Raw genomic sequence first — 17,457 nt, 5'->3', positions numbered from 1 at the left:
ACTATTACTCCTACTATCGACCACTTATATAGCGCTTTAAAGTTTGCAAAGCACTTCACATTAGTTTATTTGATCCCCACAACAACCCTGTGAGGTAGGTGCTATTGTTATCCCCTTTTTACAGATGAGGAAACTGAGGTTAAGTGTCTTGCCTTACGGTTGCACAGCAAGTGAAGCAAGATTTTAATTCAGGTCTTACTAACTCCAGTTCTAGTGCTCTATTCACTGTGCTGCCTACCTATCTATAGGAAAACCATGAGAAAATGAGCTAAAAGTTGTAAGAAAAAAGGATCAGAATGTGGGAGGCAGGCTGGGGGAGTAGTTTGAATAGGGGAAAGGTAGAGTAGAAGGGAGGAATGGACACAAAAGAGAGGCCAGTTAATGGGTAATGATTAACAAAAGAAAAAGCATCAAGAAAACATTGTTTAAAATACACAGAAAACAAAGAGATATAGCAATTTTGTTTCCACTGTAACATTTCTTAAAAAAAAAAAAGTAGTTTGTACACTCTTGTTCTTTGAACCTTGAAATGTTTGTTGGAAGTACACAATTTAAAAGAATTTTTAAAAACAGTAACAACTTCCCTGAGAAGTGGGAGTTTTGTCTCTAGAGGAAGCTTATTCAAGGAAGTAGCTACCCTGGCCTCATGGAGCCTGGGAGAACATGAACGAACGAACACACACACACAGACACAGACACAGACACAGACACACACACACACACAGACACACACACACACACAGACACACACACACACACACACGTCCAGATAGCCTGCTTACAGGATCCCAATATTTCTAAGTTCTTTTCCTCTGTGGTCTCCAGAAATTCCTCCTTCCTCTCTCCCATCAGTTGGAGGCTATTGTGAGTGATCATGTCCTAACACTTCTGCCCACTACCCCCTAAAGATGTTTTGTTTTGTTGGCTAATTCACTTCTGTAACTGCTTTTGTGGCTCGGCTTAGCGGCTGTTTCCTGTGTAGATTTCATTACCCGGAGAAGGAGGGAGCAGGGCCGGGCCTCCTATCTGAGCCTAAAGGATTCAGAAAATGACAGAGATGTGTCACATCTTCGGCTTTTTCTAAAAAAAAAGTCCACGTGCTCCCCTCCCCACACACTGCCTCCAGCTTACTGCTGTGATGGTGGAAGCAGTTACCCCAGCTCCTGAAGGGAAAGGAGTTGAGGAGTGTTCCTAAAGTATAAGTAGCAGAGGGAACACCAGCAGAGAAAGGATTATCCATGGGAAGGTTCCCAGAGGAGTTTAGGGGACAGAATATGGGAACAGGGAAAGAAGGATAGAGATGAGCTCAAGGGCCCAGAGAATGGACCCTTTGTGTAAATCAAGAAGTGGGAGGGGAGGTGACAAGGGGGCGATTGTGTGGGAAGGATGGAAGCGCCACACAGACTGGCACCACCATGGGCAATGTCATATTTACTCCCCTTCTTGCTCCCAATAAGGGGAGAGGCTTCCTCTAGCAGAGAAAGACCTAAGAATCAAAGCCCACCAGAACTGAAGACATGGGCAGGGGTCCTTTTTAAACAGAGTACAACTGGGTGACTGAGCCTCAGAGGAAAATCGTACCCTCCCCACCCTGGACACAGGAAAGAGGAGACAGCAAAGAAAAGAGAGAAGCAGCTTTTACTGTATTTACATCCAACAAAACCTCAGACAATCGTTATTGCACAGATCAGGGCCCTGGGTGGGTAAAGCAGCCCTGGGTGGGGGAAGAGGGAGCAAGGGAGGGGAGGGAAAAATACCCCAATTCCTAGGGTAGAAAATAGGGATGTCAAATGTGTGTGGGGAAACCAAGCTTCAGCCTCCCTGAGTTCTCATTCTCCAAAAGAAAAGGGGTGAGGAGGAAACAACTACAGGGCCCAGGACTTCCAGTTCCTCACCTTTCCAATCTTAACAGGAACCCCAAAATTGAGGCAACTGTTGTGGCTCCAGAATAAATAACAAAATAAAATATTAATATTGAGGTGGAAGGTGGGGGTGGGTCCAGGTGGGAAGAGGAGCATCTCTGACCTGGGGGAAAGGTGAGAACATCCCCCAGGACCAAGGCAGAGGCTCAGAAGTTCTGTATCTTTCCAGGTGTTTTTTAAAACAAAAACTTCTAAAATGACAGGTAGGCATGAATCTAGGGGTGCCTTGGATGGAGGCACCTGGATTTCTGGAGGGCAGTGGAGAGGCAGAGTTGTGCCAACTCTCCTCCCACATCAACACAAGAAAAGCGGGTCAGAAACAAGAGGAGTTGTGACTTTTGGTATCAGTGACCTCTCCTGCCCCAAGCAAGGCCCCCAGACTGGGCATTCTGCCTGGCACACTCCCTAACCTTGGGGAGCAGAGGAAAGACGTTACCCAGAGATTCCTCTGTCCTTTAGGCTGGGATAAGAGGCCCAAAGGCCCTAGCATTCCAAAGGTGCCCCAAAAAACTTGCGACAATCGATGGCCTTTGGGGTTGGCATCTGTGCCCGCCGCCGTCGCAACTCCTCTTTGCCCAAACTGCTCGCCAGCTTATTGAAGGCTGCCTTGTATTTCTTGTCAAAGGCCACTGGAAGAGGAAAGGAGAGAAAGGTGGTGTGAAGAAGGGAATATAACCCGTAAAGACGATACTATCCCTAAAATATCCCATTCGTATGTCCAGAACCCAGGGTTTGACTCATCCCAACATTCTGGCTTTTGAGGTACCTTCACAGTGCAGAAAATTTCAACCAATTACATGTAATTGGGAACATAAATCATCTTTGAATAAAAAATGTAAAATGTTTTCAACCAAGCAAAGTCCAGCTCCCCATCCCTGCCTACCTTCTCTCTTTCCCCTCACCTATATCCACATGGTCTTTGCCCAGGGCAGCCAGAGTCAAGAACAGAATCTCTCGGTAGATGCTTCTGGGGGTAGAAACGTAAAAAGTGAATGAAAATGAGTGGTTGGGGGTGGGGAAGGAGGGGTCCCGACTACGAAGAACAAGACTGTAGTGAGGATGGAGGCTGTCTTTGGGGTGAGGAGCCCAGGCCTGAGCCTCAGCTCGGCAGCTTCCTACTTGTGTGACCTTGGCTTCTTCACCACTCTGGATCTATAGCTTACGGTTCTACGGGAGACTCTCTGGAGAGGGAGAAGTTTGGGGAGAAGACGAGTAGAAAGTTCTGAAGAAGGAAGGGGACAGGGAAGGTCCCCAATGGGCAGGATGCAGCTATCCTGAAGGGAAGAGCAGAGTTACCGCTGCAGGTGCAGGCCCTCTGGTGGGGAGCCTAGTGTGTCCAGGAGAAGCCCCACAGCCTTGTGGACTTCATTGAATCCCACGTGGAGCAGCACAGTCTCCAACAGAGCAAGATTCAGAGGTGCAGGTGCTGTGCTCGGCCAGGCCACCCGATGAGGGATCTGACCTAGTGGGAGAAGGAAAATGGGATGCTGTGATCACAGACCCTTCTGGAGGGGAAAGACTCACAACCATTACTGAACCCCATCTCTTAAGCAACCCCTCCCCCACTCTGCTCAGGCCTCAAACTCACTGTGAGACCTCCAAATGACGTAGAGGGGAGGACAGCTGTCAGGGTCAGGGGTCAGAACATCCCACAGCAGCCGTACCTGCACCAGAGCTGGATCTGAGGGCAGCCAAGGAGATGGGGCCTGGGGGTTGGAGGGAGGGTTAGAGCCGGGCCTGGAAGACAGGGGGCAGAGGGATGGGAGGTGGGGGAGTAGCTAGTAGTTTGAGGGTATGGGATGAAGCGATAGGGAGGCAAAGAAGGAAGGAGGATGTGAAAGACGAGGAGTATGGGACAATAAAACAGAGGGGCAAAGAGACCGGAATCCCGGTCTATTTAGGGCCACTGACCTGGGTGGAGGAAGGCCCGTCACAGGCAGCTAGAATGAGGCCAGGCAAGGTGCTGGGCAGCCGAAGCCTCTGGAAGTACCAAAGCAGGTTCCAGAAGAGAATGGGATGAGAAGCAGGCAGTTCAGGTAAGGCAAGTACCTCACTGCCCTCATTTTCCACCAGGGACTCCAGCTCCTTGCGTAGCACCAGAGGACTCAGGTATGCCCATGCCCCACCTTCCACTTTCCTTGGAGCACTCTGCCCACCAGGTCCAAGGAGGAAAAAAAGAGTTGTCAGCACTGTGCCTCATCCCTAGGGCTCTGCATCTCCCTGGCATTCTCTCAGACAGTGCCATCCTGCCTCTCCCCCACTAGGTACGCTGGTAACAGCTTCACCTTGTGCACTCCTCAGAAAGGAACCCTCACCCAGGAGGTCCTCCCTCACCACTGGCTTATCCCTTACCCAACACTTACCTCAGTGTCTCCATTACAAACAGAGGAATCATCTAGGGCAAGACAGAGCCGTCGGTCGCTAAGGACAGGGCCAGGGCCCCCGGGGAGAGGAGCATCTCTATTACTGGCACCTGTAGAGGTGGGTGTACCATGAAGGTCACTGCTGAGCAGACAAAAGAAAGGAGTCAGAAGCCAACTCTGAGCTCTTTCCCAACTCATTGCCCCACCCTCCTGGACCCTTAGGTACCGGGGCCTGGAGTCAAGGGTCTGGACACTAAGCAAGGGCACAAAAGGACGAGAGCAGAAGGGGCAGGTGGTATTGAGGTTGGAGTCATCAGGTGCCCAGCCTGCCATGATCTCCTCATCATACACTAGGGAGTCACAGGCTCTACACAGAGAACAGCTAGACAGAAGAATCTGTAGGGGACACGAGAGGTGATAGCTTAAGGAGCATCGATGGGCACCGCCATCAACACCTCCAGCTCCCAGCACCCCCAACGTCTTAAAATTCCTGCCTTTCTCCAACCCAACTTCTTCCCTAGACCCCCCAGAGCTCCCATTCTTCCCATTTCCCAAGCCTGCAGTGTTGCATGTGGAGAAGAGAAGAGGACTTACCTCGACAGGGGGAGGCTGGGAGAGACCAGGGGTGTCACTAAGGCGCTCCGAGGAACGCTGAATGCTGAGGCTGCTGAGGGAATTCTCAGAGAGATCCCACTCACTACCGAGAGACGTTGAACTCTACATGGGAAACCAGAGAGTTGGCAGGAAGGCTGCTTGGTTCCAACTCCAAGTCCTTCAGATGGTCACCCCACGTTAAGCACTCAATCTACCCACCCCATAAAGGCCATGAACATCCAGCAGGCCTTCTTCCATTCAGGGCACCCACTGTCAGACACTACTGGAAATGTTATCTGTCTCCCAAACCTGAAGGGACAGCAAGTTGCCCCTATACCAGTACAGCTGACAGGTGTCTCCCGCTGTAACTCCCCCAGATCCTTCCCAAGCTTAGATACCTCAGAGGCAGTGGATCCTGGACGTTCCCGGGGTCGCAGGAGGCTATCCATAGGACTTCGGCGGGCTGGGAGGGGTATGTCTGAGGGCAGCTCAGGTGGAGGGGCACGAGAGGCAGGGCTGCGGCGGGAGGGGGTGAGCAGCTGCTGTAGACGGGCACCTATTCCCCGCCGGGGAGTACCCACTGCATCCTGCCGCTTGCCAGTCTTGGGTGCCTGCCCACCCAGCCCATCTAGGGCCTCAGCTGAATGGGCACTCAGAGCCATTCCTGTTCCCCCAGGGCTGCCTCCAGGTGCTGGATCTTCACTTGCCAGGCTTACATCAGAGAGGCTGCCATCATGCCAGGACAAAGGGGACCCCTGGGGCTCTAGGACACCCAGGGCCTCTATCACTAAGGGAAAGAGAAGGGTCAGGGAGCATGATGCTCATCCGCGAAGCATCCAAACTACTAAGGGAGTAATCCTCCCTCCCCAAGTTGTCCTTGCCATCAAACAGACACAATCTTGGGCACATGGACACACATAATGCCAAGCCCCTATATTCTAGTAAAAATTCTAACCCTCCCATTCCCATAAGGTCCTATTTTCTCCTGAGGCAGGGATATCAGGAAAGTGAGGTAAGGAGGACATGTTGGCACTCACTGTGTGCCACACCAGCCTCCACAGTGGGTTGTGCCCCTCGGGCACTACCCAGACTACCACTCTTCACCAGCCGCCCAGTGGGAGAGGCTGGGTCCCGAAAGCTTCGCCCTGCCCAGGTGGTCTGGCGATGAAGGGGACGGGTCGGGGAGGGCCGCTCCAGGCGGGGCTCTGCAAAAGAGCTTCAGGTAGGTACAGTGTCTGAGGATGAGAGATGAAGACCCCTGCCTCCCTCCCCCAACCACTGCTAACACACAGACCTAAAGTGGGGAAAGCATGTCTTCATTATTGTGCCTGTTAAGCAATATGCTTTCCAACCCTCAAATGAGCCCAAGTACTTCTATCCTTCCCTGGACTCTTGCCCAAATACAATTTCCCAGCCTTGACCTACCCAGTCCCTTCGGCCTCCCTCCATGCTACTGTCCCCCCTACCCACCTGGCTGGGAACTTCTTGCCCCCCTCAATGCCTGTTCCTGCTGCCTCCGCTCCCGAAGGGGCTGACGGAACTGAGCAGCTCCCAGGACCACATTCCGGAGCTTGGCCCAACGGAGGCGGCCACCTGTGGTGCCCGATGGCCACTTGCTTTCCAGTACAGCCTGCCAGACAAAGCACCTATTATGCCAACACAGATCCCTCTCTCCTCTGCTTTCTAAGTACATACCATGCCAGTCTATGTGGAACATCCCCACTGGCTTCTAGGATTCAAAATCCTTCTCTACCCCGTGTCTCTGAGTAACCCATAAATACTCCATTTTAGGATGTAGTTGTCCAAAGTGGGGCATAGCTATGAGCAGGGTCAAGAAGAAATAGCTAGCCAGCTCCTCCTGAGAAAAGCCCATAAGGGATGGGAGAGGAAGAAGCCATAGGCTTAGAAGAAAGCCTCAGAGGAGAAATGTGATTTGGGGACAAGGGAGCTTCTCATGGACTTCCCCAGCCTGTCTATCCCACCCCCAGCCCATTCCCAGCAGTAGGCACCTTGTTGTAGTAACCATAGGTGATAGTGTTGGGCACAATGCCGGCTCTCCTCATGTCCAGCATGACCCGTACAGACAGCACAGGCTCTCCATAGTGGGAGCAAAGCTGCATCAGCACACGGTAACACACCTGTAGGCAGATGGATAGGGTGAGAGATGATGATGATGAAGGCCTGCCTCTGCCCATCAGGCCTTGGGTCTCATAGGCATTCATTTCAATCTATTCGATCTCCCTCTCCCTTCACTCTGACCCAGACCAAGATTTTCTTAGCCTTAGTAAACTGTGTACCCCTCACCAGGGTCATCCTTTTTTTTGTTCCTAAATCTGTAATATCTATCACTTCATCTTCCTTCTCCCTCATGTTCCCCCCCATTTCTTCCACTCACTACTATCACTTACAGGCCCCCCCAAATCCTATTGTCACTCTGACTCCTCTCCATCTCCCTTCCCTATCATTTCCCCCTCTGCCTGATAATCCTCTTCTGAAAACCCTCTTCTGATACCCACCTCATCAGGCAGCACCACCTTTCGGCTTTCCATCTGTCGAAGGACCTGGTAGGCGGTATGTAGTGCCCGGACTCGAGAAGAGGAAGACCGAACATAGGCAGGTAAACACAGGAACCACAGCCCATAACAGTGTCCCAGCAGGCATCGTGCCCAAAGCTCAGGCACTGCTGCTGACTTCTGGGCTACCCGCTGTGCAACCTTCATCTCCTGCCAGGGCACCAGGATGAAAAAAGAGTCAATAACAGGATGCCAAGGAAGGCAGACCTCAGGCAGGTACTTCGGAATGCAGGATGATACCCTGGACAGGAGGACACAGTGTCCATATTTTTAATGTTCTGCTTAAGAATTCCTGGGCAGGATAAGTGCATGATGCAAGATCAGACAGAAAGAAATTCCTGCAGACTAGGAATACTTGAAAGATATCTCCTGGATGCCCAGGAAGAAGGGACAGTAACTAGATTTCCAAAGGAAAATATAGTGCTCAGGGAGGTGGGTACAACCCTGCCTCACCCCAGGGCCACTGATGCTCAAACAAGTAAGTACAGATAAGGAATCATCTGACCCAGGGATCAGAAAGAGTGAATATAGTTCCTGGAATTTGTGATAGCTCCCTGAGGTTAACCCCTCCTGATTACCTGTTTGGTACGTCGGGGAGCAGGGCTACTGGGCGCACTTCGAGAAGGGCCTGGTGCAAGAGAGGGTCCAGGCTGTTCCTGGGGGGACTCAAACAGTTCAGCCCGAAGCTCAGGGAACCCATCATAACTGGAGAAGTCACAGAACAGCACTTTCAGTGGGGAACAGTCATTGGGGACCAAGGAAGCTTGCAGGGGGATTTAAAGGAGTAGGGATAGGGACCAGAGAGGAAGAAAAGGTCCTCACCAGTAGAGAGGAGTAGACTCGCTACCCTCAGTCACTATGGGTTCCTCAGGAGGGGTGATAAAAACTGTGAGCTCACTCCCTGATGGCTCCTCTAGCTCCACCAAAGGCACAGGCTCTGGCTTCTCCTGTTCCGGGTGAACCTGAAGGGGAATTAATATGGAGATGGGCACAAGGTTTGCTTAAGGGGGGCACAAAGATGGAGGGGACAGGGGGCACATGAGGGAAGCAGGTTAGAGAAACAGTTACACCTGAGGAAAACAGAAACAGCCACAGGTTGAGACAAGGAAAACTGCACAGTTGGGTGAACAAAGAGGTACAGAAGCCTAAGAAGGAACCCCAAGATGAGGTCATACGAGGTACCTTGTCAACACAGGAGTCAAAGAACTCCAAGGCAGCATGGCGGGAAGAGCCAAAGGAGCACTCCTCGATGAACTGTGAGAACATTTGTGTGTGTAGCAGCTGGGCGTAGAACTTGTGGCTGGAACGTTCTCGGGACTTTAGAAAGCCTAGAGGTAGGAAGGAGGGTGATGCAGTACCCCAATGATGCCCACACTTGTGGGAACTCTTTCCACAGGGCACTGGCCCTATCCAGCTAATGCCTACCAGGGACCAATAACAGCACAATCAGATAGTACTCTGAGACCTGGCTCCAGTGCCCAACCCCATATGTGTCTGTTTCATAGAGCCCCATAATCTGTCTTCCCTCCTATCCTCTCATTTCCTCTCCCCACCAGCTCCTACTGCAGCCTCTGGCACAGAATAGGCTTTAATGGCAATAAACACTTTACTGATTAAATGACAATGGACTTATCTGTTGTCCTTCAAGGTTTCCAAAGCCCTTCACATAGGTGATCTAGTCTAACCCTCAAAGTCTCCTAAAAGAAGCACCTAGATTTTAGGATATCTCTTTTGTAGGTAAAAGAGCCTGAGACTCAGATTAAGAGAACTACTGTCATATGACTCCTGTGTTGGTCCTAAAGTTCAAAACTATCACCCATTGATGCCAAATCCAGCACTCTTTTCACAAAGACCTGGGTTCAAAACCTGCCTCAAACACTTATGAGCTGTGAGACAAAGCTATAAAATGGAGATAATCAATCATACCATCTATTTCATAGAATTGTTGTGAAGTTCAAATGAGCTTTATGAAAGTATTTTCTATAGATATGCAAATACAAACAATCACTGCCACATTGTCTCCAGCAGACACGATAGGAATCCATCATTTCCCTGGCAGGCTCTCCTCAAAATGATTTCTCTGGCATCCAGCTCTGCTCCCCCAATCCCTCCTCATCTCCCTAGAACAGATGGTCAGAGCTCTGTCCAAAGGGATCATTACATTTACTTCTGACTCTTAGTTGTTCTGTCTCCCCCATCAAACTGGGAGCTCCCTAAAGATAGTGTGGATGACCTTTTTGTTCTCCCACTCCCCCTCTGTGTCAAAATTCTCCCTGGCTCTGCCAGCAAGCCCCTACTTGACTCTTACTGCCCACTCTTCAGTCTCTGAGCATACCACATCACACCTCACCCAACACCACCCTCCCAGGGCTAGCTCTGTGGGTGGCTCTACCAGACTCTTACCCTGCAGGAAGAAGAGGTTTTCAACATCACGAGCACTCTCCGAGGGTGCCTGAGTGAGTGGCCGGAGGAAGGCTCGATAGCCCTTCAGCAGACAGGCCATAAATCGAAGGAAGGCACCTTGGACTTCCCGCTCTAGCCGTGCTCGCCTCCCACACACTGCTTCATAGTCAGTCAGCAGAAACTCCAAAGATGCCTCCTCCTCAGGTCTTGTGTATGCTGGGGGGTGGCAGGGCACTGAAGTCAGGGTAGTTGAGATATATCTGTCCTACTTCCCACCTTCCAAGTACATGCTGCTAACTCTCTTCCTCTCTGAGTGCAGGATAGAAAACTGCCCAAATGTCATTTTCAACCACCCCAGCGACATTAAAATAAGTTTTAAGTCCACTTACTTCATCTATGATCATTTCTAGATTCCCTAAATCTCCCATATAATTTCCAAGGCCTCCACAATTCCTTTAAATGTTAAGTCATAATCATGACACAAACACCCCTGCCCCCAACAAGCCACAAGGCCCCAGTAATACTCACTCTGATCCAGTTGCTGGTGAAGGGCAGTCAGTGTGTTCAGCAGCACTTTATATGGCCGGCGGGGAAGGGTCCTAGGCAGGAGCAACTTCTTCTCTTCTGTCCTGTGAGGCACGTGGCAGAGGGGAATGTACTCTGCAGTCTTCTTTCCTATTCCTAAAATGCCCCCAACTCTGTGGCTGACACTGCTTTTCTGGAAAGGGGTCAGAGCCCTTGCTTGCCCTACTACCTTATGCCTACCCTTGTGTCAGCTCCCCTGAGCCCACCCTGACTATGCTTGCACCTTCCCATCTCACCAGCCCCACCACCCTCAAGTCACAGCCACCATCCTTCTTACTGGAAGAGCGTGTTGGTGTCAAGGTCAACGCAGATGACATCAGCAGGTGGGTCATGCAGGTCAAAGTAGCTGGAGTGGATGCCCACGATGAAGGGTACAGGGGCACTCAGCACATCTGCCAGCACCAGTGGGCAGAGAGGGATGTAGGGGCACTGCCAGTGCAGTGGGAAGATCATCTGGGGCAGGGGGTAGGAGGCGAGAGGGGGTAAACCCTGGGGTCCAGGGAAGGAGAATGGCAAATAAGGGGAAGGGCCAAGAGGGTTGAAGAACTGAGGAGAAAGAGGAACAGGACTATAGAAGCAGGGCCCCAGTCTAGAAATCTTAAAGACTGAACAAAGGAAGAGGGAAGGGCCCCGGCAAGGAATCTGCCTAGGAGATGGCACTGAAGGAGAACATATAGTGGTCTCTGGGTCAAATCTTGGGAAGGGGCAAGTAGAGATCAAAAGAGAATCCCAAGAGGGACCCAATGGCCTAAGAGAAGGTTTTAGCTCAGAATGAATATCCAAGATAACATCATCCTAGGGGAGGTGTCCTAGGACATGTTTAAAAGGAAATTCTGGAGATCAAGGTAAGCAAGGATAAGGGACTCACAGAGACCAGGGCCTCACAGACACTAGTGAGTAAGTCAGGTCGAAGAGAGTGAACCAGAAGCTTATGCTCGGTGAGGACAGCAATCAGCAGAGTTACTGCCAGCTCAGGCCCCAGGCTCTGTAGCAGCTGCAAGAAGCTGGCACCACTGCAAGGCAACACCCCACACCCAAACCCAGCAAATCACCAAGGGAGATCCCCTCAAATGTCTGGACAATCTTCAAGAAAGAGATGCCAATCTAGACCCCAAGGTGATAGCCTAATCCCTGGAAAGATGGACAGCAGTAGACTGAGGCAATCTTGTCCACCTGCCAGTGGGTAGCGCCCAACTTAAATCCCGGTGCCCACTCTCCACTCATTCAGAGACACATACCTCAGAGGCAGGGGAGATGAGACAGGCTGACAGAGGAGGAGGTTGTCATAGGGGGACATCTGGAGGTACAGAAGACAGAGCCATTAGTGGAAAGGGGAAAGCTCTGCAACTGTTAAAGCCCTGTTGAACTGCCCCAGGCCAGGCCCCAGTTCTCACCTGTACCAGGATACGGGGTCTCTGAGGGGAGGGGAAGGGAACATTATGCATGAAGTGGGAGATGTGCCTGGGAAAGGTGGAGGGGAGAAGATAGCAGGTCAGGAAGCAGATCTCCCTAATATGCACCCCAATCTCTAGTCCCTCTACCCATTTCCCGTTAGGTTATCAGCTCCTTCACATTTCTTTTCACCTTCAACTCCCCATAGGTTTCCACTTCCATCATACCCCCTCACCCCCTACATTCCTCCCATGCTTAATAACCCCCTTTATTTTCCAACACCTCCCCCATCTTTCTCTCCTGACCCCTCTCCCCAGGAGGGCCAGCACTCACGCTTCCAAGGGCAATCGGTGGGGCCCAGAGACAGAGTATCGGTAAAGGAACGTGAGAAAGGCATGGAAAGCAGAGAAGGCAGGCCATCGGGACAGCACAGCTACAGCCCGGCGGCTGCGCACAGCCCGGCCACCTAGTGCTCGGCCCCGATCTACTGCGCTCATCAGCCCCAGTGCCCTCGCCTGACGCTCCGAAAGACGAGCTCTTGGGAATGCCTCATAGAATTGCAGGGCTGCCCCATACACCTTCAGGGAGGGCAGAGGGTCAGACCAGCTTCACTTGTCACCCCCTCCCCAGAACACTTCTCTCCTCCTCCTTCCCCTCATTCTTGTCCTACCTTATCACCAGCAGCCCCTGTGAGCACGAAAGTGGAGAAGACGGGCACCGGGTATTTGGTTTGGGCAGGCCAACACTCAATGGTGGCTCCCATAGGCAGGCAGAAGACAGGCACAGACTCAGGCAGCGGAAATGCCTCATTGTCCTGCTCTGGGTACCGGCCTAGCAGTTCTGGGTACCAGGCACAGCATAAGAAGAAGGAGCTTCTGTCAGACTCCAGAAAAGAGTACACAGGGGATACCCCTCGGAGAGGCACATGAGCATTACAAGGTACAGTGGAGAACGAAGACACTCAAAGCCCAGGAAATATGGGGAGGCACACAGGAAAAATACTACTAATAATAAAGGTTTAAGCAATATATTTTAAAGTATCTTAATCTTCTGGTTTTCAGGGAAGGGAATGGGCACCATCAACATAGGGAAAATTTTTAAAGTAAAGAGTGGGAAAGAAGGGAACATAGGGCCAATCACCAACCTGCCTCATAGACCAGTGTATTAGCCTTTGCCAGGCCCACCTTGTAGCACAGGTAGACATCTGGGCCCCACTGAACAAGATAAAACAAGAGACAGTTCAGATACAAAGGGAGTTGGTACCCTACTCCAGATCTCCTATGAATTTCTCTGGTTCTCATTACTCCTAAGTCCCAGGTACTTGCTCTCAACATTTATTCCCTGACCCTGGAAACAAGATTCCTCTTAACCTCTCCATGAATCCTCCTTTGTCTTGGTCTATTATAGACAAGATCCACCACCCTATCTGTACCCCAAAGAGATAATGGACACAAAGACTTGTACAAAAATATTCATAGCTGCGCTCTTTGTGGTGGCCCAAAACTGGAAAACGAGGGGATGCCCATCAATTGGGGAATGGCTGAACAAACTGTGGTATATGTTGGTGATGGAATACTATTGTGCTCAAAGGAATAATAAAGTGGAGAAGTTCCATGGAGACTGGAACAACCTCCAGGAAGTGATGCAGAGCGAGAGGAGCAGAACCAGGAGAACATTGTACACAGAGACTAATACACTGTGGTATAATCGAACGTAATGGACTTCTCCATTAGGGGCGGTGTAATGTCCCTGAACAACTTTCAGGGACCCAGGAGAAAAAAACACCATTCATAAGCAAACTATGGGAGTGGAAACACCGAGAAAAAGCAACTGCCTGAATACAGAGGTTGAGGGGACATGACAGAGGATAGACTTTAAATGAACACTCTAATGCAAATACTATCAACAAAGCAATGGGTTCAAATCAAGAAAACATCTAATGCCCAGTGGACTTACGCGTCGGCTATGGGGGGTGGGGGGGAGGAAAAGAAAATGATCTATGTCTTTAACGAATAATGCTTGGAAATGATCAAATAAAATATATTTAAAAAAAAAAAAAAGATCCACCACCCTACCCCATCTGTTGCTTCTACCCTCCCTGCTCACCATGCCAGGATTGAGATTTCGAGGCAGGCGGCAGTACGTGTGGGGAGTTCCCTCGCCTTTGCTGGGCAAGATCAGACAGAGATCAGTGATACCCAGGGCATGCAGTCCTGCCCCTTCAGCCGCCCGTCGGTAAGTGAGGTAGGTGCGGGGATGCCCAGGGCCTGGAGGAGCCAGGTTGGCAGAGTGGCTATAGGGCGTTGTCTCCAGCACCTGGAAACCTGGTTTAGGATGTTCCTTCCCCTCATATAATACCCTGGTGAGTGAAGTAGAAAGAATATCACTAGCACATAAAAAGGGAAGAGATACCACAATCTTGCCATACTTTCAATACCCTTAACCCATCAAACTTGTCATTACCCCTTTTACCTAGCTATTACCATCACTACAGAGACTTTGTCTGCCCTTCCTAACTTGCTTTCCCTTCTACGCCATTTGCTTCTGCTATCCACCTTGCTTCTTCATTCAGCCCTTTCATATCCATTCCTTCCCTCCTTTGCCCTCCCCCCCAGCCCCACAAACTGCACTCCCCACCTTTCTCTGTCATTTTATTGAGATTCATGCCCTATTCTCAACCTTCCAACTTTCCCTCTTCCTAGGCCCCTGAACAGGCACCAATGGCTAGGGTGGTCACTCACCCTAACTCAACAAGGGGAGGCTTGTCTCGTCCTCTGCGATAACAGATGGTAGGCTGGGAGCCACCCAGAAGTCCAGCACTGAGCTCCAGTGGATGCCCACCAGCTGAGGCTTGAATACAAGTGTAGCCTTGGGGCACCTCTTCTCCCAGAGCCCGGGCAATGATGGCCACATCTGTGATGGGCTCTGCCGGACGGGGTGGGCGCAGAGGCCCCCCTGGCTCAGGGCCCCCAGTTTCCTCAGGGACTGTCCCTCCACTCCCTGCCAGCCCAGCCACCACAAAGTAATCCACAAGCCGGGGGGGCCTCTCCTCTGCCATGGCCCCCCCTTCACTTACTGCATCTGGAAGAGACAAAGTAAGGAAGAGTGTAAGATGGGAGGAAGAAGGCAAAGTCGTTATGGCAACTAAATGACCCTCATCCTTCTCCCCCTACCATACTCACTCAGAAGCACAGTAGGAGATTGGCCAATCCTGAACTCTCCCACTTATGACATCACCATGACCTCAGAGCCCACCTAGTCTCCTTAAAGGGGAAAAGGTCCCTCCAGTACCATCATGGTGACATCATCGCTCCCTTTGCTATCCCCGATTCTCTCCCCACCCCAACTCTGGCTAGGACATCCCCGTATTAAAGTAATTTTGTACTTTCTTCAAGGACCTTCCCACCACAGTTAACAGTAATGCTTGTTCCCTAGTATTGATCTCACACAGGTTAGCTGTGACATCATGCTAACTTCACAGACTTCCTGAAGGATTTACAAGCCTCATTGGTACCTTTGCTGTGCTATCATGGAAATAATCTAGTCCTAATGTTCGAGGGCCCACTCCCCTTTTGATTTCCCATAAGAACCAGGGCTACAAAATCATGATGACTATTCCATCCTACTGAAAGACCCATAGTAATTCCACATGTACATCTAACCCACCCAAGCTCTTCTTTTAGCACTCCCCTCCATATACACACACTTTCAGATCTGCAGGGGCCACTCAGACTTGAAAGGAGAGAGAGGCTCTGCCTTTTCCTCTGCTGCCCAAGCCCATGAGTGGAAGCAGGCCCACCCAAGCTGGGTCCCTCACTTGTCTCCTTCTCACCTGCTTCCATAGCCCAGCACCAAGGGAAGGGGGATTCCTGGAGGGGAGGAGGGGAGTCCTAGAGAGGCTTGGGGAAATGGCAGCTCCGAAGGAGTATGTCGGTAAAGGCAGGCTAAGGAAAAGGGGGGGGGGATGCATCATAGGGGAAGGGAGGTGACTTCCTGAAACAGCCAAGGGGAAGCTGTAGCTAGGCCAGACGGAAGTCAATGTATGGGGGAGGGGGAGTGCTGCAGAAGGCACCAGCAACGTGTTATCCCCAGCAGGAGGGATCTTATAACTGAGTTGAAGTAACAGAAAATGGCTCCAAAAGTGTTGACCCCTAATGATCTCGGTATTTCTTCCCCTAGAAATCTGTCTCTACCCCTACTTCAAAGAAGTAGGAGAAACCAAAAGGGCCTGACTGTTCATTCACATAACCTGGCCCCTAGGCTCCTCTACCCCACCCCACCCCCCAAGCTAAATTTAGCTCCAAGCCAGATCCTAGGAGGTGAAGCCCCAGCAGCCAGCGTCAGGTTCCTAATTTAGCGACTCGGCTTCACACCTGGCATGGCTTGGCTCCCTCAGCCTTCTCCCTGCCCAGCAGGCACTGACCTCTTTTGGGACCCCAGTGATGGGTTTGGGTACCATCTCCTTATGAGATCCCAGTTCTTGTTATCTCTTCCCTCGAGGACTAACACCCCCCCCCGTCCCTCCCCCTTCCTGAGGGAGGCATCTTCTAGGGTTCCCTCCCCGGAGGAGTCCAGGTGGTACTTTCTCTCCCCCTTTCCCCAAGTGCCTTCACCCCCATCCCAGAAACAGAGTAGTGGGAAAGAAAAAAAAGCTGCAACTAAAAGGGCAGGGGTCCCTGACTTTGGGGAAGGCTCGGAGGAAACAGATGTCTGCGACAGTGTGACGAACACATCAGCGAAGGGTGACCAGGGACTAGAAGCAGCTCCGGGGGTGGGGTGGGGGGCCGTGCTCCCTCCCATCCCTCCCTCACTTTCGCTTCCCTAGGAGAGAGGAACCGGAACCAGATGTGCAACGAAGAGGGGGAGCCCTTTCCGCTCTCCCGGACCCCCTCCCGACCTACCTGCCTCGGGGCTCCTCGAAGGGCGTCCGGGCCCCCCTCCCCCCGCCCCCTCGTCGGGGAGCAGGGGGGAGGCCGGAGAGGACGGCGAGATGTTTACCCGGCCCCAGACATCCCGCGCCCGCGACGCCCTGGCCGGGCTCCTCTCCCGTCTCTCGAGAAGGGCTGCGCGCGGGGCCCTGGCCTGTAGCGAACCCTGGGCGCAGGCGGCGGTGAGGTGGGGGCAGCCGTCCAGACAGAGCCGCAGCCGGCGTCCCTCCCGCTGCGACCGCTACGCGCCTCCGTTATCTCGCCGCGAACGCGGCCCTGGCAGTGCGCGTGATCCTGCAGCCAGAGCCCGGCCCCGACTCAGGCTCCAGCTCCGCGTCTCCACTCACGGCTCCCTATCCCTCCCTCCAGTGACTGACTCCCCCGCCCCCCACCGTACCAGCGCCCCCCTAGACGCGCTGACCCCGAAGTCGCCTTCCGCCCCCGGCCGAGCCGTCCCAAGCCCGACCCCTGGCGGCTAGGAGGGCCCTCTGCAGGAGCACGTCCGCCCAACCCCCGCCCCAGGGAACCGAAGAGAGCCTGGAAGCCTAGATTAGAAGATCTAGGGGCGCCAGTCCCACCCCCATTCTCGGCTCAGGGGTGCACACCCATCCTTGCTACTCTCAATGTGCAGCCTGCAGTTCTCAGTTCCCTTTTCTGGAGAGGACAAAAACTTTGGAAAGAGGAAGAGGAGGGGTAG

The 17,457-nt window shown here is 52.0% G+C and overlaps 1 protein-coding gene across 18 annotated transcripts; it reads right to left on the bottom strand.

Moving 5' to 3' along the window:
* Positions 1-35: 35 nt before the first annotated feature.
* On the bottom strand, positions 36-17,164 carry DENND4B (DENN domain containing 4B). Of its 18 annotated transcripts, none has more exons than XR_008916303.1 (29): positions 15,665-15,777; positions 14,574-14,913; positions 13,939-14,191; positions 12,977-13,046; positions 12,503-12,672; positions 12,166-12,410; positions 11,835-11,901; positions 11,679-11,737; positions 11,309-11,453; positions 10,718-10,893; positions 10,384-10,484; positions 9,856-10,071; positions 8,635-8,780; positions 8,275-8,414; positions 8,031-8,157; positions 7,396-7,602; positions 6,889-7,017; positions 6,350-6,509; positions 5,917-6,084; positions 5,278-5,666; positions 4,880-5,002; positions 4,512-4,681; positions 4,286-4,427; positions 3,834-4,070; positions 3,511-3,628; positions 3,219-3,384; positions 2,825-2,889; positions 2,333-2,551; positions 36-1,032 (listed from the first exon to the last, which is right to left on the bottom strand). XR_008916303.1 is itself a non-coding variant. In XM_056816390.1 (29 exons), exons 1-28 carry the CDS (start codon positions 15,672-15,674, stop codon positions 2,406-2,408), a joined length of 4,485 nt encoding a protein of 1,494 aa, XP_056672368.1. In that variant the 5' UTR covers positions 15,675-15,776; the 3' UTR covers positions 36-1,032; positions 2,359-2,405. The 18 variants fall into 18 exon arrangements, 16 of the variants coding, with proteins under 16 accessions (XP_056672368.1, XP_056672370.1, XP_056672367.1 ...); XM_056816390.1 differs by having other exon boundaries at positions 2,359-2,551; positions 15,665-15,776; XM_056816392.1 differs by lacking the exon at positions 15,665-15,777 and adding an exon at positions 16,734-17,164 and having other exon boundaries at positions 36-2,551.
* Between the last annotated feature and the right edge of the window lie 293 nt (positions 17,165-17,457).

Source organism: Monodelphis domestica, chromosome 2, assembly GCF_027887165.1.
Source record: "Monodelphis domestica isolate mMonDom1 chromosome 2, mMonDom1.pri, whole genome shotgun sequence".
NCBI lineage: Eukaryota > Metazoa > Chordata > Mammalia > Didelphimorphia > Didelphidae > Monodelphis > Monodelphis domestica.
The sequence above is the reverse complement of the archived record's forward strand: the minus strand, read 5'-3'. Positions and strand labels throughout refer to the sequence as shown.

What these genes read in the sequence shown, in the direction of transcription:
- DENND4B (XM_056816389.1), bottom strand. An exon ending in TACACTGGTCTATGAGGCAG is followed by an intron (nt 12,673 to 12,976) that starts GTTGGTGATTGG and finishes CCTGGTACCCAG; the next exon opens with AACTGCTAGGCCGGTACCCA. An exon ending in TTGACTCCTGTGTTGACAAG is followed by an intron (nt 8,415 to 8,634) that starts GTACCTCGTATG and finishes ATTCCCCTTCAG; the next exon opens with GTTCACCCGGAACAGGAGAA.